This window comes from Vigna umbellata, chromosome 4, assembly GCF_029865625.1.
Source record: "Vigna umbellata cultivar VRB3 chromosome 4, Vumbellata_1.0, whole genome shotgun sequence".
Taxonomy (NCBI): Eukaryota; Viridiplantae; Streptophyta; class Magnoliopsida; order Fabales; family Fabaceae; genus Vigna; species Vigna umbellata.
In genome coordinates, this window is record NC_142168.1 from 39,204,118 (window position 1) to 39,229,510 (window position 25,393).

Sequence of the window (25,393 nt, forward strand, 5' to 3'; positions counted from 1 at the left end):
TCTTTTATACTGATGGGAATATAATGTTTTTCACCCTTTTACATATATTAATATATAGATTCCTGAAAATGAGTCATGCTTGGGGATATATTTTTTTATAACTTGTACCAAACATTGGAATATTACATTCTCATCCTCACATTCTTAGGTATAATTTTGCAAGACTTTAAATAAACACATTCCGTGGTTTGTAACTCAAGATGTCTAGAAATAGAAACATCATTTTTTGACTTGAAAAAAAACAAGATTAATTTTTTTGTTATCTTTTAATCTTGTATATTATATATTATCAACAGTAGGTGAAAGAGACTTAGAACATTATCTATGTAACAAAGCTTTTGAAGTTCATTCCTAAAGGAAATTGTCCCTTTCATCTTGTTTAAGGTCTAAGAGCATAAACTTTTTTTTTCTTATCGTATATCGTTAGCATCCATTTTCTAAGTATCAACTCATCTTTCCTTTTCCCTACCATTTGTCACAACGATAGGTTTTGATATGCATACTTTTTTTCTGTTCCTTCCATGGTAGACATGAATAAGAGGAATACCTTTCTTATCTTTTCCTTCCTTTGTAACCAAACAGTTTGTGTCAAACATGCATTTTACTTTTTAAAAGTTAACCTAGTGGAGCCTCTAAGAAAACTATATATTTTAGGCATTTTTTGCTTTCAATATCTTGTGACTTCATAAAATTTCACACTCTCATAATATTCTAAGAAAATGATATATAGATTCTTTCTAGATGTACCTAAAATGAAGTTGTATTTTTCACAAAACATGTGTTAACTTTCTTATGTTCATATGAAGTATCATTTTGGTTGTCCACATCTTCTCATATATTTACGAGACTTTTTCCTCTCTTGTTTCAACTTCAAACACTATAGACCTCTATGTGTCCATATAGTCAATACAAATTATACTTTTGTTTCTTGTTATCTGAAGATTTCTGTATTTATACTTCTTTTTAAGACAAATGATATTTATATTTATTTTTTAACATCACAAACTCTTTGGACATAAGAGAAATCTTCTTCTTACTTGTATAAAATGTTTGTAATAATGATCAATGATCGATGTAAAAGAAAATTTCGATTTTAATGAAATTATTAAAAAATCTTGTTGACTATAAGGTATACATTTTAAGCTACAAGTTGCACTAAATTTAGGGCATACGAATGATGTATCCAAGTTTAAGTTAATATTAATATTTGAAAGTTTAATTTACATAAAAAATTAATTCAAAAATAGATTTTAAAATATTAAATTTCAAAATTTTTCATATAATACCCTGCTATTTATAACAAATAAAAATTTATTTTCAATTTACAAAAATAATTGACCAACTCTTAAACTTATTTCTTGTTAAATTGCTTATAAACATAGAGTTATTAAAAACAAATGTATTTAGGAGGATTTGAGATATTGTCTATCCTTCGTATTATGACTTAGCTTTATGCCTTAAATAAAAAAGTATTATTCTTACACATGTCTACATTAATGAATAAATCCTTGAAAAATGGAATGTTCTTTTTAAAAATTTACGTGTTATAAAGTTATGAATTTTCCTTTTAAAATAAAATCATTAATCAGTATAAGGTTAATTTAGAAAATCAAAATTTAAATCTATTTCAACATGTAAAATTAGTTTATTATGTCTGGTTTATACTCACTTGTATAGTGTAATTTCGAATTGTTAATAAATGTGAAATCATAATACTTCCTCTGACGTTGAATCTCTCACATTTATCATATAACGATTGTAAACTTTATACAATCAACTTATAAAGTAAAACTTTTGCATTTCACTTTTATGTATTAAGATTTAGTCATTTCACTTTTATATTTTAGGATTTAGTCATATCTATATCATATATAACATGTTTAATAATAAAATTAATTATTTCTTATTTATAAGATACTATAAACAATGTCCTTTAAAAAATTTAGTTAAATAGGATAAAAAATAATAAATTAATTAATATAAACACGATAACACTTTATTTAAATAAAATTATAAGTAGAAATAAAGAAGTACAATTTATGTTAATTAAAAGTGATTAATTTAACTATTTTTAATAAAAAAAATTTCTTAAAATTGGTGTTGAGATAATAAGTATTCCTTTTATTTTGAAATATTTATTTTAGAACTCGATCCTGAGTGGAGGAAGAAATAGTTGATATCTAACATGGAAAATTGGAATATGACAAGTCTTGAAGTATGAATCAATTTACATATAAAAGAAATATTGAAAATATCATTAATCCAAAACTTTAAAGGGAAGTCTTCATTTGTGTATAAAACTTTTATTTAGGAAGAGGAAATTTTAAACTTAATTCAATTTTATAAAATTAATACACTTATTCATATATATTATAATTTTTTTATTACTGGTCAGTATGAAATTTTAATAATATAAACAATGTCGACAGTTTGATTCTTCAAATAAACATACTTAAAAAATTTCGTACAAAAATTTGAAAATGAGATCCTAACTAATTTAAAATTATGAATAATTTTATATATAAGAAATATATGAAATTACTTTCAACAAAAAATTTAAAATAATAAATTTATGAATCTTGTTTGAAACGTAGAAGTCTCCATTTTGAGATTAAAATTCTACACAATATATATAATATATAATATATTTTACTATCGACCTTTAAACTATAGGAAGCCCTGAGTACTTAGTTGTATATGAATTAGATGATGAAGAAGTCTACTAGTATAACTACATATGATAGATTACCTTATATATGGTTGGAAATGATAAGAAAAGATGTTAGAAGTAAAGAAGGAATGACATTGGTGGTATAAAGAAACAGAGCAATTGCAAACATATTTCCATGTTGGCCTCCGCATGTGTGGAAGCTGACCCCACAACCTCGTAAGGTGCTGTCATAATCCGTGACATAAACGACGTGTCTCTCTCCAACAATCCCTCATCGACAACGCATCGTACCCGATTCTCCTCCTCCAATACAAATTCGACACCGCACTGTACCAAACCCAAACCTCGTTCCTCTCTCTTTCACCCCTTTTATTTTTTCCATTATCCTTTTACTTTTCTTCAGCATGGAAGAAACTATCTTCACTTTCGAATCGTCTTAGCACACCACAAAAATAGAAAGATACCATGCTATTATATACGCGAATTCCTCACTCACACCACCCACTTTCTCTTCTCCTTTAATCCATTTTTTTTCTTCTTTTATCTTCCCTTAGGTATTACACTCTCTCTCTCTCTCTCTCTCTGCTCTGAACTCACTCTAGGGTTTCCTTATTTGCGTGCTGTTTTCTTTGTCTATCTATTTTTCTTTCCCTTTTCTTACTTGGTCTTTCTTAATTGGGAAAGTTTGAAGATGGGAAGAGGAAGGGTTCAGCTGAAGCAGATCGAGAACAAAATCAGTCGCCAAGTCACCTTCTCCAAAAGGAGAACCGGGCTGCGCAAGAAAGCTCATGAAATCTCTGTGCTCTGTGATGCTCAAGTCGCACTGATTGTCTTCAATGCCAAAGGGAAACTCTTTGACTATTCGTCTGAATCCAGGTTCGTTATTTAACCGACCACCTTTTCAGTACCACGTTAATTGTTTCTTTCTTCCTTTTCTCTTCTTTCACTCCTCAGTTCTTCCCCATATTCATTCCTTGTTGGGTTCTTCTATATTCACTATCATGATTCTCTCGCTTGATTATGCATTTGCTAAATCATATACTTATAAGTATACATACATGAAATTCTGGACTTTGCAAATCTATCTAAATTAACCAGTTATTTGGTTAATTATCTCTTTTTTGTTTGTTTATCTTTCCACTTTTTTTCGTTCTCCACCTTGCTTAAAAGTCAACCCCACAAAGAGCATTCACCAAGATTTTAAATTATAATCACACTTACAGTTCATCCCAGTATCTTTGTTGCTGTAGGAAATTATGCAGAAAAATAATGTACACAACCACAATTGTGGTTCTCAAGTTACCAAAAACCTTAACCTTGCATTCAAAATCAAATTGTAGATTGTTTTTCTAAGCTTTGGTACTCGATTTTTAGCCGGAAAGTGAAATACGAAATATTTAACACGATAGATCTTTCTAATTTGTTGATCTTGTGTTTTCATTCTCTTCTGATCTAATTCTGGTTCTAACCATGGAATGTTTTTTTTCTATTATTATTTTTTTGAATGTGCTTATATTTACTTCAATAAATCTTACTGGTGAATTTAATATTGAAGACAGTGTATCATTTTCTGGCACAAACAGAAACAGTACTAATAAACCTCTGACTTATATTGGACTTTGAGTATAACGCTGAGCTCCATCGTTATGAAGTGTATTGATACTTATATATAGTACAATATTTTGTCTTGTTTGTTCACTATAAATACGCTGATTTACCACCAAACAAATACATTCAGAGTACCCTAGAGCTTTCCGTGCCATTTTGGCTGCTACACTAAGATTTTGTAGCCTGATGTTGTTGATTATTTTATATACACTGCTATAAATATTATGCAGTATAATATAATAATAGTATGTTGGAAGAGAAGAAAGTGAAAGGAATTGATATTTGTGAGAGGAGTTTGGGATTCATGCACCATTAGTAACATGGATGTGAAGAGTAACCAAGAATAATTATATTATTTATACATCTTGATTTTATGAAATAATCTTTGTCTATCTTCATCGTCAGTCTTAAATCACAGTTTTGTCTGTTCCTTTCTTCCTCATCTTTTCCAAAAATACAATTTCATGACTGATAAAAAGGATTCTGTTCTTCTTGTGTTTTAAATATGCATAATGACTGCAGGCACTTTTTCTTACACAACCTGTTTCTTTTTCATAAATTTATTAATTTCTAAATAGAAACTAAGCATTGCTCCGGAATCTCCCATATTCCTTTAATTTTTAAATATTAAAACAAAAGATAGTATGTTAACTTTTTGATAATTTTCTGTTATATATGTAGCTTTTACTGTGTGATATAATTGCATTTTTTTTTCCTGAGAATATTAGAGCGGTCAAAGATAGTACAGTTTTGGAATGATATGTTCGTATAGATTTTGTTTTTTCTCTTTTTAATTTTAAGATTCCATTCACGTATATTAATAGTATTAATCTAAACTGAATATTTTAAAACTTTTAAGAGATGTTTAATCTTCCCCCCCCTCTCTCTTTCTCTCTCTCTCTCTCTATATATATATATCATTTCTCTCTCTCTATATATATATATATATATCATTTCTCTCTCTGCTCTCTCTCTCTATATATTATTTCTCTCTCTGAATACATGTGTAGATTCTCATGAATAAGCACACATTGTGATCACTAACATTATAGTCATTACCATTTATTTTAACCCTTCTTGTAGTAAAATGTATTTTATTTTTGCTGCAGAATAATTTCAATGAAATGGACTAAAATAATGTAGTGAGGGATCAACTGATAAATAATTGAAATTAATGTTTTGTAAAGTCAAACATTAATATACTTTAATTTTAATCACACATTAATTTCATTGGAAAGAATTAAAATAATGTTTTGTAAAGTCAAACTTAAACCAGTGCTATGTAAAGTGAGTAACTAAATTGATCAAAACTCGTAATCTTAATAATCAAAGTTTTAGTTTAATCAAATGGAAACTGTATTTTGCCTTTCTGATATCTTTCTCTTAAAAGTATTTTTTGTAGAATTTTATGAAATACAGATATCTAGAGTTTGATCCTCAATTCCTTAATTTCAAGCTAATTTTGGTTTACAGATGCCATAAATGTCTATCTGTAATACATGCATCTTTATATATGGCTACTCTCTATTCAGTTTTAATTTGGGGTTGGGATGATCTGTGATAAAATGTTGTTGTTATGGATGAACAATTAATATGGGCCAACTTAAAAAATCTGTAGATACAATTTACGAACAAATTACCCATGAGTGTTTGAACAGATATATAGTTCCTTCTTTGCTGAGCATGCACGAGTTATAAAGTTTAAGACATAGTTACAGACACAGGAATGTTGTTTTGGTCATCACGGCATGAAATATTCATCATTATATTTATAACTAATTTCTGACAAGAAACTTACTGTAATGCTAAAACTAAAAATCTGTTCTATGTACACCAATTATATCTGTTGGATTTATCTAGATTTTCATACAAGAGTAGTTTCTTGAAGAGAAATAGTTGTTGTCTCGTGAAAAGGTTGCAGTTCCAAAATCTTGAGAACAGTCTGGGAAGGTCTATATATTCCAATCAATACCCTCTTAGGTAGAATTCCATCTCTTGCACTAGGTCCTATGGTGAATACATATGACTGTATATATGCATACTAGGTTCCTTTTGTGCTTGATGTTTTAAATTTATTTATATTTGTTAAATTTATTGTGTTATTTGTTATTATATTATTATCTAACTATCTATTAATATATAATAAGTATATAAAAAGCTTATCTTACATATCATATCAGTTTATAAAATTAAATTAAACTTAAACTTTCCTTCTCAAACAAATTTAAGGCCTTGTTCACTTGAGTGGATTAGAGGGAGACTAATTGAGGGGATTTGAGAGGATTTGAAAATAAATTTTGTTGTTGTTTATTTGAGTCAATTTTGAGATAAGTGAGAATGAATTTGGAAGTAAAGATTGTGAGAATTAGTGTAGGATTTGATTGACGTGACAGATTAAAAAAATTTACTTCCAAATCCAATCTCATTTACCTCCAAATTCATTCAAATAATCAACAAAAAAAAATTATTTTCAAATCCTCTCTAATCCCCTCAATTACTCTCCCTCAAATCCACTCAAGTGAACAAGTCCATAAAAAACATAATTAAACAAAAAAGACATACTGTTATATTAAAAAGCCATGAACCAGATTTGTCCAGAAATGTTAATCATCGGTGTTTGAGTCAAGAACATGTATAATTATTAAAAAAAACCGTCGACAATTAGGGAACCGTGTAAGGCTGTTCTTTAACATTCTTGTTCGATGTTCTTCTTGAAGATTGAAAGTATTTATGGCCATGAAGGGCCCTCTCTGACAAGTCAACAGGTTCTGTGCTGCCATATGTTCATGTTTAGGCAAACAATGCATTGTAGTATTCTGAACGATTTTCTCTCTCAACCACCATCATGCATTAAGAGTTATGCAGAACCCATAGGGTTTTGCTCACAAAGAGGTTTCTGACTCCATCTTTTTCTGAAAAAAGCATTGCTTGAAAAACATTGGACTATGGAGTTCTTCCTCCACAGCATTTAATGTTGAGGTTCCTCTTTGGATCTGCTGATAGGTATTTAACCTTTGTTGGTTTCTCAGACACTGCATTTGCAGGTGGAGAATCTATGGAGAAATGGATATTGAGAGAGAGAGAGAGTTTATTGTTCTGAACACTGCACTTCCATGAGAGCAGGTTCTAGCAATAGAAAAAGCTGACATAATCTTCGTACAATTTTAAGTCTAAATAAAAACGAGTAATGATATATTTTTGTATTTATATATATAAAATACCTTGTTAATATCTACATCTCTTTTCAAATTACACCAATCACTCTCTACTTTTTTTTTAATAATTTCCCTAAAAAAGGAGAGGAGAAATTAGTTATGCACTATTTTAGTAGGATATTATGTAAGCTATATAAAAAAAAATGTATGATGGCATATGGTAAGAAAAAAATAGTCTTAAAGGTAATATCAGTTATAAGTATTGCATGAATGCATACCCATAGAAGAGATAATTATACCATTTATATCATATTTTTTTCTAATACTACGTTGTCTATACATGTTTCTAGCATATTAATTGCTTTATTCCACTTTTATTTTTATTTTCTCTATTTGAATCTTAACTGTAAAAAAAGTACATGTAAAAAAAGTACATGAATTTTAGTGGATTATTGATATGTTGATAAAAGTGTTAGCAAGAATTAGTGATAGATATCTTCTGACGATAATTGTCAATAGATATATATCTAAATACAAACTTATTCTTTAATCATATTGAAAGTTTTGACTTTGTTGTTTTTTTAAATACAAACTCATTTATTTTTGTCGATCATTTTAAAACTTATAAGTAATTCCATTTTGGAGATTCTTCTAACTAAGTATTGTCTCCTTGTTCATGTCAACTAATATCATTATCTATCATTTCTTGCATATACATAAATTGATCAATCTCATAGATATATACAAAAGTGCTTAAACTGCATGGGTGATAATTTTCACATGCATTCGAATGAACAGAGGGAATTTTTTCATAAAATGTTCAAATCTTGTAATTTGGGATGAATCCTTTTTGGTATAGGTAAACTTTAACTACATCGTTTTTCAAAATTCTAGTACATTTTGCACTTGATACATGAACATCTAATCTCTCTATCGAGAGCATAATATTTATATTGTTGTAGCCGTTCGGAAAAACTCTCCAACTCTTAGGACAAAAGTTTCCTTCAAACATCTCTTACCACTTTAACAACGGTTATACATCTAACTACTATGGATGAGAACTTCAACTATGTTATCAAATTTGAACCACTACTTAAAATGACTAATAATGCATAGTTGACCCCAACATTAAATTTTAAATTTAAAGATTCAATTAATCAAGTTTTGGTCGTTGGAGGTTCTACCCAAGGTTGTCTCTATCATGTTTAGTTACTAGACTAGATTAGTTATTTTGTCTAATGTAGGTTTTGGTTAGTTCTATAATTAGTTCTAGGGAAGTATAAATAATAGATTAGGTTAATTAGTTTGTTTGTGCATCTGATGAAGTTTTAGGATTAACAACCTAGCTTTGGAGTTGTCAAACTCATCTTGTAATATTGCCAAGCTCATCCAGTAATGTTACCGAGTTCATCCAGTAATGTTGTCGAGCTCCTCCTGTTGAGTTACCGAGCTCATCCTCTACAACTGTAGAGCTCATTCTTTGCATCTATTGAGCTTGGCTTATTCTGTTGTAAAGCTCAGTTGAGCTCAGTCTATTATGCTATCGAGCTCAGCCTGCTAGACTGTTATGCAAAGTTTAAGCCTATGACTATATCAAAGTAGTTCTAAATGTGATTTCCTACTTCAACCCTATTTTTCACCAAACAAACCTAAACAATCGTACCTAGTTAACTAATAAGGAAAACTCTTGTTCTACTTCAACCAACAACCCAAAGCTAGATATCCATTATTCTATAACTCAAGGTTCAATGTATATGGACTTGCCAAACACCTAAACCTACACCCAAAAATAAAGTCTTTTCCAATGCAATCACTAACCAATAACCACCTATACACTGCTACCCGAGTCTAACACAAAAATACACAACAAAATTGTCCCATAATGCAAAATGGATAAAAAGGAAAGCTAGGTGATCGTTGATTAAGTTAGTAAAGTTATGTTGATTCACACAGTGAAGGCTTTCCTCATCACAAACTTCATAAGAACATTCACAAGTGAAAAACAATGGTCATTGTACATCAAAACTTACTTCGATGATCCATCCGATAGCGAACACGACAAAGCCTCTCCACGGCTGGTGCAACAATAACAATGACAGGGTACTTTGAAGAGCGAAACAACAGAAAATGTAAAAGACCATCGACAACAAGCTCATTCAACCCATAAACAAAAAGTTGGCATCGAACGATCATGGTGGACAATGGCCACATCACGACAACTTTACAATGGTCACGACTAGGATAATGTTACGAATTTTCACTAGAACTAGAATTGTGCATATGAAATTGTGGAAAAAGAAAAATAAATTGAAAAAGAGAATTTAAAATGTCAATTTGTATTCATCAAATAAGTTACCGATAAATTTTATTTCGTTGGTAAATAAATCAATAAATTCACATATAATCTTATTGACAAATATATTTGCTGATAAATTAAATAATCACATCTATTAATAAATTCGTCGATAACTAAAATTTAACAATGATTATATTCATTAATAATTCAATAAAAATCACTAGTACAGCGAAGGGAAACGACAGCGGTTGCTTTTGACAATACGCTTCGGTTTTCGAACCGAGGTCTATATTGGCGAGGTAAAAAAGTTGGAGACTTTTGGCCTCGGTTCCAACCGAGGTAATATGTCCAAGGTTTCTACTTCGGTTCTTCTGCACCCGAAGTAGTAAGGAAGAAAAAAGGGGGTGGAGGAGTTATAACCTTGGTTCAACCGAGGTAATAACATGGGCCTATGACAACAATTCAAGCTAGAACTGATGCCAAAGCCCTTTATTTTTTTTAAATCACATTCTCTTATATGGAATTTTTTAAAATCAGTATCACCGCTAACATCCAACCTGCATCCACTCTCTTGGTTGCTCCAATGTGGAGACCACCACAACCAGACCCAACCGCAAAACAAAATACACGAGCAAGACCACTAGATAAAAAACCAAACTCGAAACGAAAACCCTAAATCCTCAAATCACAAAATCAGATAACAAGAACAAAAATTCCCAAAACTAAAGAATAATTAAAACCCTAATTTGAAATCTCAAATTGCAAGAAAATTTTGCAATCATAGAAACCCCAAATTTGCAAATCGTAATCCAAAACTCTAGTCCCAAAACAGATGAATCAAATTCAAAAAAATCCCAAATCGCTACAAGGTCAGAAACCCTAAACTTTGTGCTACCAATCTGTATAAAACAAACAAAGGAAACCACCCAAAGCTCGAGTTAGACGCGACTTCCCTTTGCTGCCACCACATCGCGAGAAAGAAAGATGCGTCTAAGCTGTCGAAGTCGCCTCCATTCCTGCAGAAACGAACCAACACCGAGAAGCGAAAGGGAGTCTTCCCTCCATGCGAAACACAAACCAGAGTTGGAGAGAAGCAGAGAGAACCCCAAGAGCGAGAGAAAGCAGCAACGCAATTTAAACCTAAACGAAGACACTCTGTCTAAAAATGTTTGTGTTCGCGAAATTTAAACTTAAACGTACGTTATTACCTCAATTATTTTTTTAATCGAGGCAATAGGCTTCTACCGCCTCGAATCTATAAAGAACCGCTACCTAAAGTCTATCACAAAAAATATTCCAGTTATGTTATTACCTCGATTATTTTTTTAACTGAAACATATACGTTTGTGATAATTACAAAAATGTCATCACGTCTTTTTATGCTTCGATTGGGATGAAATCGATGTCATGGTCGAGTTAAAATCATTATTTTTTTATTAGTGAATATCAGTCAATAAATCGTAAATAATTTTCGTTTTTCTGCAATGTGAAATGAAAATTTATTCTGTTTGCTTCTCAATTCTTGTCGACTGAATAATAACTCTTCTAACTTACTCCTACATGATTTTTTTTTATTGCATACCATTACTGCTCCAACAGATATTTTTGATGTTGTTGATGAGCCATCATATTGTCAGAATTTAATTGCTATAATGATTGTTGTTATGGTTACTTTCAGACTTATGTCCCTACTTCAATTACTATGAATATGCATATCACATGTTTTCGCCAATGGAACATTAAATAAGTTAAAGTGTTTTATAAGCTTGAAATTGATTTTCTTTGTATAACATAGTTTTCAATACTTCATCATACATTACTTTAAATTTTATCCTGAGTTCATGAAAAAATGGATGAGTTTGGTTGAAAATTTTAATCTATATAGAAATTATTAGTTGGACTGTCTCAATAGTTATTTATGAATTGAAATATCATAGAAATAACATAAATGTAAACATATTAAATATTATTCCACAATTATAAAAATATTATATCTTACTAAACTATGCTTTGCACAAATTCTTATTAGAAAGTAGCATCATGTTGATTTTAAATAAATGTAGAGTAAAATTAATAATAACTCAAAGTGCAATTTAAAAAAAAACAATAAAACATTATATCCAATAAAAAATTATCGAACTAAATAATTTATAGAATAATCTAAATAAATTACACAGTTAAACTTGTTCCTTGAACAGTTGAATTGATAAGTTATATTGGTTGTATTATGGAGTTGAAGAGTATAGGTTAAGAGGATACAAATGGTTTGTTTTTAATGTGAGAATGATAATAATGGTCAAGTTAATAGTTATATCATGCATACGTGATGATGATGATGATGAAAATGGTGTCAGAAATTAAAAAAAATAAAACAGAATGAAATGGAGAAAATGATTTATTTCAGAATGTAGGATGGTAACTAAGAGTAAAGTTTAAGAATTTACAGGATTAATTTAAGTTGTACTATAAATATGAAAAACTATCCAACATCAAAATTATGATTTTGATTCTAAAAGTACTTAATAATTAAATACAATTTTTAATTTCAATTGGAAATCTAATTTTATATTTAGTATAACAGCGATTCTACATAGTAAGAAAAACATTCAGCAGAATAATTTATCCTTTTTCTTCACCTTATTTTTTGCCTCATTTATTTTTATTATAATGACATCTCTTACATTCTCTCTATACATGTTTCTCTCTTTCCTATGTAAACCATCCATTCCAAAAAGAGAGTGTACTTTGCTATTTTTCCATTTGGCCATGCCATGTGATCCAACAGGACCCTAACAACTATTCCTATAATTTGGTAGAAGCACTCACTGTTGCAGAATATTCGGAATAATCCTTAGTTTCGTAGGTTGAAATCACAGCTTAACCAGAGGGTACCCTACTCTAAGTATCCTAAGATGTTAATTAACAATAATTGAAAACAATGAAGATATACCCAGATAAAGTATGTATAAAATGCAAATACGATCACTTTACATATTGCTTTTCTATACAGGTAGTATTATTTTGACATAGGATAAATTTTCAGAGACACTCAACATTCACTATTTTATTTCTTTTATCACTTTTTTTACAAATACAAAAAATATTTTTTTAATGATCATAATAGAACAGTGTCACATTTTTATTTCTTACATATATTAGCGTATATTTTGATTTATTTTTGTAATTTTATAGTGAATAATATACTTCTGAGTATTAATTTTTTTAATGTTTTATTGTTTCTATTGTGACAGTATGGAAAACGTCCTTGAAAGATATGAGAGACACGCCCACATAGGGCAACTTGTTGAAGATGGTGATGAATCACAGGTACCTCTTCGAATCACAGCTTTTTTAATATCTATCTATCTATATATATAATGCATCGCCAACACTATGAATATCTGAGCTTTTGTATTTAAATAACTTATATTGCTAGTATGTGATTTTTAAACTTCTGTTTTCATATATAATGGAAGTTTTTACATGAATGTGGCGGAAAGATGCATTTTGTGGTATACATGAAGCTTATGCGTATTATTTATACAAATTTTGTTACCTTAACATTTCTACGAGTGTTTGATGACAATCAAAATCGTGTAGTTTTCAAACCGAAGAACCAAAATCACACTGTAAAAAAAGAGGCTATTTATAGCGTACAGGTGTAGGATTCTCTTTAGATGTTCACAAGGAACATGCATAGTAGAGCTAGAACACAGGAAGAGAAAACTTTTGTAATCTAACATCATGTTTAATGTAAACGAGGTTTCATTCTGATATTAGGTAGAGAGACAATATATATGGACATGTACACTTTTTTAATAAAACCATCCAACATAACTGTAGGGTTTGGAACCCTAGGAGCAAAAAACTAAGTCATGTCTAAAAAGTGACCTATAAACACTCTAACACTCTTTTCCTTTAATCAACTGAAGTGTTTTTTTCATAAAAACTGAAACTTTAAAGAGAATATGATTTCAAATGCATTCACTTAATGACATCCAGAATTGGTTTTGTTAAGCCTCCTCTTTCAAAGTTAGGTGTCATTTGCTAAGTTTCCCTTATAATCATATCAACACATAATGATTAGCAAATTGTGAAGCAAGAGTGAGAAAGACACTGTAAGAATCTGTGTTGTAGCAGAAAGTGAGAGGGATAAAGTGTAAGCATGAGAAGCTTGAAGTGACTGTGCAGTTGTAGGGAGAAAAAGAGAAAAGGGAAAATGTTTAACTAATAGGTTGCACAAATGCAGAGAAGGAGAAACAAATCTTTAGCAATCCCTTGTTTTTGGGGTGCTCAAAACAAGAGTGAAATTGAAAAAAGCCTTTAATCAATTTTTTCAGTAGTTCATTTACAATAAAAAAGAGAAATCACATAATAATTTCTTAGACAACAGGTTAAAGAGAGAAGCCATTCAATTTACATGAAATTGATGTAAATTTCTTATAATTAAATTTATTAAAAACAAAATAAATATAAAATAATAATTCAAAATGATAATAAAATTCAGTTAACTTTTTGCTTATATTTTTTAGTTGCTGCAAATATTTTATTAAAAGAGAAAATTTTAAAATAAATGCATACAATTTAACTCACAATCCTATAACACTTGGGAAATATAAATAAAATTTTTATTTCACTAATATTCTTGGTGTGTTTTTCTTTTACTAAAATTCATTATTTTATAAAATGCGAAGATTGACATCAATTTGTTTTCATATTTCTACCAATACAACTTCCTTCTTTTGCTACTTTTCTAGACCAACTAAAGTTGAGCAACTTCAGTTTGTAAATAACTACTACCCTTATCAATATCAATATGTTTGCTTGATTCTTATTTTATTAGATATTTCTTAGTATCACTACTTTATCATTATAAGCTATATGTATTGACATCTAGCTATTAGTACAAATGAATTCTAGTTTTGACAACCATCCTTCTAGCTATTTCAATTATTTATCTCTTTTGTTGGCATTACAAGGATTTTCTTTCTTGAATCCAAATTCTTCATGTCATTTTTTTTTTTTTACAATTTAACCTTCACTTTTTCAATTTCATCATATTTAAACTTGATGTTATTAGCAAATCATTCACATAAAGTATGTAAATTATATAATAAAGTATGTAAGTTATATAAATGGATTTATATCTCAAGAATCCAACAAACTTTTCGTACCATTGTCTTATAGCAAGAACAAAACATTTTAGCCACCAACGAAATCGGTTGTTAACATGTCTAGCCATTGAAAATAAATAGTAGCAAAAATCATAGTACCAAAATTGTTGTCATTAATCGGTCGTAAATATTTAGTCACTTTGAAGTATTAAAGACCAATTTCACAACTGAACATCGAGTCACTAATAGGAATGAATTTTAATTTCATAAAATTGTTTTTAATTACTCATTCAATCGAAAACAAGCATAGTGGGTGTACCGATGACTGTCGGGTTAGTTATAGATGAAATGGTCAATTATTAATAAGACGGACAAATAAACCACCATTAGGACCAAATGGTTGAGCAATTTAATTGATCGGTCAATGGTCAAAGCAATTAACTTTAATGCCAAAGAACTTAAAACTAAAATGTAATTACTAACAAAAGTCCGTAATTAGACCGTTGCTAATCAAAAGTCATCCCAAAGTCTATCAATATTTGAGATAAGGATGTAGGTGATTGCATTTACTTTTAAGTTAAGTTGACTTTGGCATTAGATTACCTCTACATGTTCCGTCAGAATGATTCAGATGAACTGCTACAAGAGGACTTGGAGTGGAAGACAACATTTGGACCCTTGGGCGATCTACTGGATGTTGGATTATTTATCTCGACCCTACACTCCGAAACACTGGAATATTTCTTAAGTAGCCATAATGTTTATGAGCATGATAATATTTAGTATCACAACTGGAACAAGTGTAGTCCACTCTTGTTAAACCCTTTAACAACTAGTTTACCATTATATCTTTTGGTGTCATAATCATCCTCCTTCATCTGAAAAACTAATTTGTTGTGAAATGTCCTCTTTTTCACGGTTAGTGTACGTAGTATCCATGCCTAATTAAGAATCAAAGACTTCATCTCATATTTCATAGCAAGCTCTTATTTGTTAGTGTCTATAGTCTAACCTATTTCTTCATTTGTTCATCTCGTCTTTCATAAAATTAATGCATTATCTATTAAGAACATGAGGCCAATATTACCTTCATAATACACGAGTTATAGTTAAAAGATATGGTATGTTGAGTCATTTTTTAATGTTAACTTCCATTGACAACATATGACTCCTAATTATAGGATTTTTTGGGATATCATCCACCTTTGCATACACTAGATCACTTTGTTTTAAGTTGCTAGTGTCTATCTTCATCCTATCTAATAGAAATGCACTTCTTTTATATACAATGAGGTTTATTTTTGAAATATTAATTTTAGAAAGAGGCTTAAATAGAAAGATATCAGTTTTATAAACTTGATGAATGTTCACAGTGTTACATAGCTCTAGGAATGTGGCCAAATGAGTATAAGGATTCTTATGAGATAACCCATTGAATTGATTGTTTTGCACCAAGTGATTGAGAGCAAGCTTCATCTCCATATTTGTGGCATTCACCCTTGGTCGAGCAATGCTATTGAAATGAGGAGACCTTGTGACCATAAAATAGTCTGCCAATGTGCATCTAGCTTGTTCTTCACCTTCTTCATTAGGATTAGCAGCAATGTCTTCCCTTTCTTGATCAGATGAAGAGATGAAAGATTGATCAGGGATGAAAGTTGCTTCTTTAGCTTTCCTGTTTTTCCTTCTTCTACTATTATTCCTTCAAGCTATTCTTTCAATTTCCGGATCAAAGAGCAGATTGTCAGCTCACTCTCTTCTTCTCATGCAAAACAAGAAATACTAGAAAAGACAAGGTGAACAGGTAACAATGAATATATACACAATGTCACTGTACAAAAGTAAGAGTAAAGAGTAAATGAATGAATGAAATAGGCTTAAGCCAATAGACAACACATAATTTGTCTAAACAACAACCAAAACCCTCGACTATGGCGCCAAAAACTTGTTAAATATTTGGCAAACGTACAAAATTGTTCACTTGATATAAATTGTAGATCCAAATATCGTCTACAAGAGATTTGCGTTTGTCTAGATAATTATGTTTACTTACTAGTTTAGGAAATTAATATAAATAGTGATCGATTGAAATAAGTTTAAAACATATAAAACTACTAGTTATAAAGATTGTAAAGTAATATGGGTAAAGACTCATCAAAGTTGGATTTCATTACCCAAACTCTAATCACCCGTCTGTGCAATATCTCTAACATATTCAAGCATCTACATCAAAGGTAAACAATTCCTAATTCCTTAGAAACAAGTCATAAACCTTTATGTTAAAATACTAATACCTTATGTAATAAAACATAAGATTGACATTAAGAAAAGATGTCAAGAATGACCAAAAGCCTTGGTCTATGTCTAGAGCCAAGCCTCTTGGTTGTTATATCCATGTCTAGGTTCCAAAACATTTTCCAATAATTAGATACTAACGTAATAACATAGATATTCCATCATGCAAATGAATAAAACAAATAGAACAGAAGGAATATGAAAGATATTTTATTGCATACAAAAAACTACAAAAGAGTTTAGGTACATTTACATCCAACTCCAATGAAATGGAGTTTAGCTACTCATATATATTCTAGAATATAAGGATGTATTAGATGATGAAAATAATGAAGGAAGCTGAAGGTTTTGAGCCCTAGAAGTGCCTCAACCCGTGTCTTTAGCTTTAGTTACATTCTCACATCCAAAATTATCCCTTTCTTCGCCACTCGACACTTTAAAAAGTCACCGAAAAGCAGACATTCGCTGGGCCACCAAATCCTCTCACTAGGCGATAAGTCACTTTTCAGGTACATGGCTTTTTCTAGCTCATTGGGCCTCTTGGCTAGGCTAAACTTGTCATTTTCTTGTTGGGTGAGTGGAGATGGCTCATTGGGCGAGCCTATTCTGGTAGTAATACTAAAGCATCCAAACTTCCAATTTCCTACCACATAATCCAAAAACATGTAAGTATCTAACTCTATAACACCTACATACAAGTTTTGCATCTATTCATGAAATTTAACACAAAAATACATGATAAAAAGACAAATAAGAGGTTCTAATCAGGGTTAATAATAAGTAATTATCACATTTATCAACACACGGAACACTAATATCTTTCATGATATGTTGTTTTTAACAAGACTTTCATCTTAGAAAGAAAATATTACCATGTTTTCGTGTTTTATTTTTCTCAACACTTAGTCAAAATTATAGGTGTTGAATTTTTCATTACCAACCTTCTATTTATATGAATCACAAAGAAATCTATTATGACTTAGTGCTTATACTTTTGTCCTTTTTGTCGATGTTTTATCACAAATTTGATTGTTATAAATAATTATTTTTTTTCTTTACATATTTCGAGTTAGTATAAAAAAAGTTTCAATCTTTGTATTGCTAACACATTAGTAGTACCCCTTACCATTGTTGTCCATCATCATTAATAACAATCACAAATAAATGCATCATTAACAAAGTTTCACAATCATCAAGCATCCCACTACTATCAATGCATATAGCTCTCCCACCTTGGCTTGTAAAGCCCACTCGTTGCTGCCACAAATAAGGTCAATGAAACCTCTTAAACCCATTCAAAAGGGTGGTGACATATTATTTGACTTTGATTTGAATATGAATTTATTGGTTTTTATGCTAAATGATCTCGTCTTACGTTTTTATTTTTGTGGTTTTAATTCAATATTTGTTATGAAAGGTTATGAAGAGAAACATAATCATTTGAGAAGAATGATTTAATTAATGATTGGTCATGTGAATCATATACATTATCCATAAAAGGTAAGAGTAATTCCAATATTATTATCTTTTGTCTCAACTTGAATTCTTGATTCTAGAGCTACTGATCGCATGAATGTGGATATTCTATTTTTGTTCATTCTAATCGTAGTAAATTAGATTCTAGAGCTTTTAAATGTCATTTTATTGATTATCCTTCTAATAAAATGAGGTGCACATACTTTCATCTTGAGAGTCACGATATCATTATAACTGTGGATGTCACTTTTCATGAAACAAAAATCCTTTTATCAATTCTCCACTTCAAGGGGACAAAACTTGAAGTAGAGGACCTCTCATTCTTGTCACTACCATAATTATCTTTACAAAATGGTCAAGTGATGAAATCACACTAAACACTAGTGCAAAAAAGCTTTTTTATACCGGTTAAAATTTTTTTCTATACTTGTTCTAGATCCGGTATAGAAAGTGTTATATATTAAAAAAATGAAGGTGGTTGTTAATGCTAAATTCAAACATATTGAAACAGAACTTGAATGGTGAAAAAATTATAAATGCTAAATTGAAACAGAACTTGAATGGTGAAAAAATTATAAATGCTAAATTGAAACAAAACAAGTATACAGGTGATAAAACGGTTAAACATTTTGTTACATTGTAATTATAGAGTTTATAATGCTTATGGCACCAAAAGAAAACTTCAACATGTTTAACCACCTAGGCTTGTAATATACCATAAACATGGAACTAGTAAAAAATACATGAGAGGTAGTGGAAAGCACTCCAAGATGCATACTCTAGCTTGAAATCACAGAAAAAGGTGTGAGACTTTACTATCGTGCTACATGCCTAACACCAACTCTCAATTCGCCATTCTCTCCCCTACAACCATGTGATTGTTACTTTATGGACTAAACCAAAACAAATAAAGTATCTTATATTAATTTATGAATATTATGCATAGATAATCAATGAAAGCTGTCAATTTTAAAGGATGAGAAATGAACATGGAAGGAAGAAAAATAATATAATCAAATATGAATAACAATTATTTTGTTATATGGGAATTTGAAAATCTATTGGTGGTTGGATGTTGTGGGAAATCGAAGTTGTGGGCGATGACCATGGTTGGATGGAGGAGTGGTCTAGTGACAAGAGATGACATTTAGATAGACAAGAGAGATAGAGAGAAAATAAGAAGAACTGGCATGGTTGCAAAAAGGTGGCCTGACCAAAGAAAAGAGGATTCACGATGGGAGTGTGTGTGGTTTTGAGAGTTGAAGAGTTTGTAGGTTTTCTTATTTACCGATTATAATTAGAATTGATATAGAAAGTTTTCTTATTTATTACACCGCATCCACTTTTCATATCAATTATAACTACAATCGACATAAAAATGATTATCTTATTTACAGTTATGTTATTGCATCTATTTTTATACTATTTATAATTATAACTAGTATAGAAATTGTTATCTTATTTAGAGTTTTGTTGTATATTTTTTTGTACATAATGAATTATAACTAATATAAAAATTCATTATAAAAAATGTTTTTGTCCTAGTGGAAGAAACCCAATGAAAAAAGAAAGAAAGAAAGCTCTTTTCGATTATATGACGCTTATTTTAATGTGTTCAATTTAATCTTGATGAAGCTTCAATATGTATGCCTCAAAGTAAATGACGAAGATGCAATGATCACTAGTACAAAATGTGCTTTTAAACTAGCATATTAGACCTCTGTTTACACCAAACCGCTGCCTATCCAGACACGGTGGCAGTTTCGCAATTAAGGAGACCTTATAGGCCTCGGTTCAAAGAAGACCGGTGCAGAAGAGCTCTACCACCTCGGTTTCAAAGGCAACCGGTGCCTAAACATATACTAACTTTCCAGGCTTTTCGTTTGAAATGGTCAGAAAACGTGATACTGCTTCGGTTGCACGCAGAACCGAAGCATAAAGACCTGAAACACGCCTGCAACACGTTAAGTCAGTCAAGTCAATATTAATAGGCACCAGTTAGGTTGAAGAACCGAAACAGAAACAATATAGTAATATTACCTCTGTTATATGTTGAATCGAGGCCGTATAGGCCCAGATCCTTTCTCTTTTTGATTCCAAGTGGGCCTAGTGACCTAATGAAGGGTGAAGCTTCTTTCCCTTGAACGCACACCAGATCCTCCTCTTTCCCTTGAAGGCGCACCAGATCCCTTTCGGAGCAAGCCCAGATCCTCCTCTTTCCCTTGAACGCGCACCAGCAGCAAGGCAGTATATGCTGAAGCTTCTTCCCTTTCTCTTCTTCCCTTGAACGCGGATGAGCAGCGAGAGTGTTGTGATGGAGGTGAGTGGCTAGCGAAGACGTGGAGAGACGCGGCGAGGCGCGACAAGGTCGCGTCTAATAGCGGCGAGGCGCGGCGAGGTCACGTCTGATAGCAGCGAGGCGCGGCGAGGTCACGTTTGATAGCAGCGAGGTCGCGTCTGATAGCGGCAGCACTTCCGTGAAGGTTCGAACTCCGACTTCTTCGATGGAGACGATTGCGTGAGGACGGCGGTGGCGCGTTGCGAGGAAGGCGGCAACGGAGTGAATCGTTTTTCGATTTGGCATTTTAGGGTTTCTGAAATTGAGAATTGGAGAATTAGGTTTTTCATTTTCAGATCTGGGGTTTTTGTTCTTGTTTTTGCAACTTAGGGTTTCAGTTATTCATCTAATTTTGGGGTTCCATTTGTGTTATCTGAGTTTGTTGAGTTTATGAAACAGCGTGGTTATGTCCTCGGATTATTCTCTCCAAGCGCCGGTCTTGTTCATTTTTAACGTTTTTTAGTTTGGGGTTTGAAATTAGAATCTGAAATTGAAATCAGAACCGAAGCACGCTAAAGAAAAAAAAAGATCCTACTACCTCGGTTCAGGTTCTAACCGAGGCCGTAGAGACCGACAAAATAACTCGATTTGGAACCGAGGCAAAGAGTCTACCACTTTTTGTCTGGCCTGAATATGCCTCGGTTCAGGAACCGCTGCCTATGAGTGAAATTAACCGGTGTCGTTTCCTCTTACTGCACTAGTGGATGCCCATGTTAGCTTCTCTTTTGTCATCCTAAGAGAACTTGGAAAAAATTTTAATGTCGAAACTGAATTCACTACACTTAAAGTGGTTAAGTTTATTATGTATATTAGGAAGTTTCACCTTAAAACATTGAGAATGTTAAAAGATAAATTTGAGGTTAGCGATATTCAAGAAAGACGAGAAGTCAAAGAAGAACTTCTCTAAATGATGATTGCAGATATTGCAAATAACACATTAATTCAAAGATTGTTTAAGATATGGAAACAAAATCATGCAAAGACTACAATTTGAAAGGTGGAGTATGAATATCCAAAGAGACTAAAATTGTAGTAAAAAATGCATTATCCCAACTTAAAAAATAATTATAATGTTTGCCACAACCACTCTTTAAATGAAAGGTTGTCCCAAAACTATTTTGGTAATGATTACTTATATAGTCACCATTAAAAAGTACTTTTAATCATTAAAAAAATTTGACCTGGTCTCTTTGAAAATGATTCTTTTAGTAAACTTTGTTGAAAAGATATTTTAGCATTGCATTAATGATCTACCAATGCCTTATGTTGTAATGCTGTCTTCCTTTATTAGGTATGATTTTCTACGAAAATACATTTGACACAAGCTTTTTCTATTGACATATTAATTTAATTGAGTGTAGGATGATGATAGTAGAAAAAAAATGAGTGTCAACATGTAAATAACTTCCGTTATTTATTAGATTTAAGTAATATTTTTTTGTTAATTGTGGATTTTAGTCAAGTATTTCTCTTTTCTTCTTTATATATATATATATATATATATACACACACACACTTGCAGCACATCAAAGTTTTCCTTTTTAAAAAACAAGCTGAAGTTAGTTTGAAATTAAGTGTGTATACGTATGTTCTGACCATCAGTATCATTCTATTGTAGGGCAACTGGTCCTTGCAATGCTTCAAGCTCACCGGCAAAGTTGAAGTCTTAGAGAAAAACTTAAGGTACCCTATTGATCCTTTCTGGTATAAACTTAACAATAACTTTGAGCCATGCTGCTAGTCTTTCAATTAGTTATAACCTTTTTGTCTTCTCTTCTCACGAAAAACACCCTTTTGCTCTTTTTTCCAAATGATGATTTCTAAGAAAAAGTCGCTCAATTTAACACCAAAATTTTAGGTGATTTTTTCAAATTTCTTCAGACACAAAAGGTATCTCTGAGAGCGTGCTTACAAATTTCTGCACAACAAATGCCTAGTTAAATTGCCTAAAACTACTAAGTATGTTTAGTTTCAACTATTAATTTTTAATTTACGTGAACAAATAATAATGTTTAATAATTTATCGTTTTGAAGATGCTCCAGAGTCATTTACTTTTTGTAAAAATATAAAAATTACAAATAAGTTATGATATCTTGAATATAGGAACTTTGTTGGACAAGATCTGGATCCCTTGAGCTTGAGAGAGCTTCAGAGTTTGGAGCATCAGCTTGACACAGCTATAAAGCGCATCCGAACTAGAAAGGTGGAAATTTGCTCTATCATCTGCAAACAAATAAGAAACAAGTGGAGAAAATGCAGTTCAAATTAAAAGATTAATAGCATATATATAAATTAATTTCTAGTGGCTAATTATCTTCATATGATGACTATGATTGTTGCAGAACCAAGTGATGAATGAATCGATCTCAGATCTGCAGAAAAAGGTAGGAGGGTGAGTGACAGAATAACTACATTTGCATATAATAGTAACAAAGTATGGTGTGGATATGACAGGCAAAGCAACTGCAGGAGCAAAATGGAACACTTACAAAGAAGGTAGAAGCCATATGTGGCTGTGTAATGTATGAGTTTTGTATTAAGAGAAGGGATAAGGAAAAAAAGCTTGACCTGTTTGTTACATTGATGAGTAGATTAAGGACAAAGGAAAGGCAGTGGCTGAACGTTCACAGTGTCCTCCACAGCTACAACTACATCATAGACTTGTTCCTTCTTTAACACCTGCGTATGTTTCTCTTCTCTCTTCTCACCATCTATAACAAACATACACTCAATGTTTCTAAATGTCTATTGTTTAAACTTTATTCCCACCACTTTGTGTTCATTTCATCTAGGGATTCCTATATTAAATTAGAGATAATATAGTGTAATTCTCTATGTAATATGGTAAAAATACGAACATGGAATACTACACAAATATAGACATCAACCCATATTTATATCTTAGATTATTATGAATTATTTAAATTGACAATCAGTGTATTCAAAATCATATATAATCTAAATATTTGTAATTATATAGGATTTTTTTGTTATTTCTATAATCTTATGCAATAAATTTGAGTTTTTATAAAATCATTATATTTATTAACAAAATGTTAAAACATGTTGAAATTATGTTAAAGACAAAAAAGAATGGTTTAGGTGAGGTTTGATGTTGAATTTGTTTAGAGAATCTTGGTGGTGTATATATTATAGAGTTTTGGGATTATAAGAAGTGTGAAAATGGTGCAGTCAGAATTCAGGAGGAGTGGAGGAAGTGGATGAAGGAGGAACAGTTCCTAGTACGACTACTCTGATACCACCATGGATGCTGCATCAGTTTGCGAGATGAAGCAGTGCGGCAGTGTTATGTTTGATACATGTGATGAATATTAAAAGCATAAGCTATATATATATATGTATGTGTCAAAAACATAAAGAATAATGGTATAGCCATGCGTGGTATAAGTTGATAACTGCTCATTCTTGAATAGGATGTGCCTTCAAATTTTATGGTTTTTTGCCAAAAATGTCATTGGTCAAGAATGCTACTATAAATAGTGCAAGTGAATTTTCCATGCAGTAAGAAACTTCCTAAGAAGGAGGAAACAAAGCTACGAATGGACCAAAACAGTATATTCAACAAGGATAATGGGCCTTACCTAGGACAACTTTCCATCATAAAAGTGATTTTCAGATTATTTCTTCTGTGGATTTTTTGGACATGATTTCGAAAATCAGACTTTCAAACTGAGATTTTTGGAATAGAATCTTTAAAACAAAATTTCTAGAACAGGGTGTTTAAAACATAATTATCTTTTTGTCAATAAAATTAGTTATTATTTAAATTTTTTCTTTTAATGGATTACAATATCAAAATAATTAGAAGCAAAATCATTCCAATTATAAAGGTCGTTTGGAAGGGGCACTGCATAGAAGAAGCTACATGAGAGGAGGAATAAGATGTGAAGTCCCATTATTCATATGTTGTTTAGTATGGTTTCCTAATTTTTTTATATGAAAAATTTAAAATAGTAAAGTATTCTAACATTCATAATTATTGTTTAAGGAATTCGATAGAAAAATAGTTTAGTATTTAAATTGTTTTAAGTTTTAGATAGAAAAAAAGGTTATAAAATATTTATTGATAACATACCACTTTAAAGATATTCAAAGGTTTTGCTAATTTAGAGAGGATATGAGAGCCAATCAGGTTTTAATTAACAACGAAAAATCATGACATAGATGAGAGGGTGTCACTTAAAATGTTGAGCTCAACATTGAGTTTTGAAAAAGTTAAAGAGAAAATTCAAGAACAAACATATATTACCATATCACGGATTTAAATAAACTATTTCCTTAAATTGGAAAAATGATTTCCTTTTTTTTTCAAATATTAAATTATAAAATATATTATTCACAAATTCATTTATTTTATGTTAATTTATCACACACTGCTCGGTTAATTTCAACTATTATTATGTATTCTAGATAAACAA

General features: G+C 30.9%; 1 protein-coding gene across 1 annotated transcript; it reads left to right on the forward strand.

Annotated features, from left to right (window-relative positions):
* Nucleotides 1-3,065: 3,065 nt before the first annotated feature.
* On the forward strand, nt 3,066-24,476 carry LOC124840679 (agamous-like MADS-box protein FUL-L). Its single transcript, XM_047316777.2, has 9 exons — nt 3,066-3,225; nt 3,356-3,547; nt 12,982-13,057; nt 22,572-22,636; nt 23,058-23,157; nt 23,297-23,338; nt 23,409-23,450; nt 23,546-23,637; nt 24,147-24,476. Exons 2-9 carry the CDS (start codon nt 3,363-3,365, stop codon nt 24,244-24,246), a joined length of 702 nt encoding a protein of 233 aa, XP_047172733.1. The 5' UTR covers nt 3,066-3,225; nt 3,356-3,362; the 3' UTR covers nt 24,247-24,476.
* The last annotated feature ends 917 nt before the right edge of the window (nt 24,477-25,393 follow it).

Coding starts and splice junctions, on each gene's coding strand:
- LOC124840679 (XM_047316777.2), top strand. CDS start 3,363: ATGGGAAGAGGAAGGGTTCAGCTGAAGCAGATCGAGAACAAAATCAGT. Junction 22,637..23,057: donor GTCTTAGAGAAAAACTTAAG/GTACCCTATTGA, acceptor TCTTGAATATAG/GAACTTTGTTGGACAAGATC. Junction 23,158..23,296: donor AGCGCATCCGAACTAGAAAG/GTGGAAATTTGC, acceptor TGATTGTTGCAG/AACCAAGTGATGAATGAATC.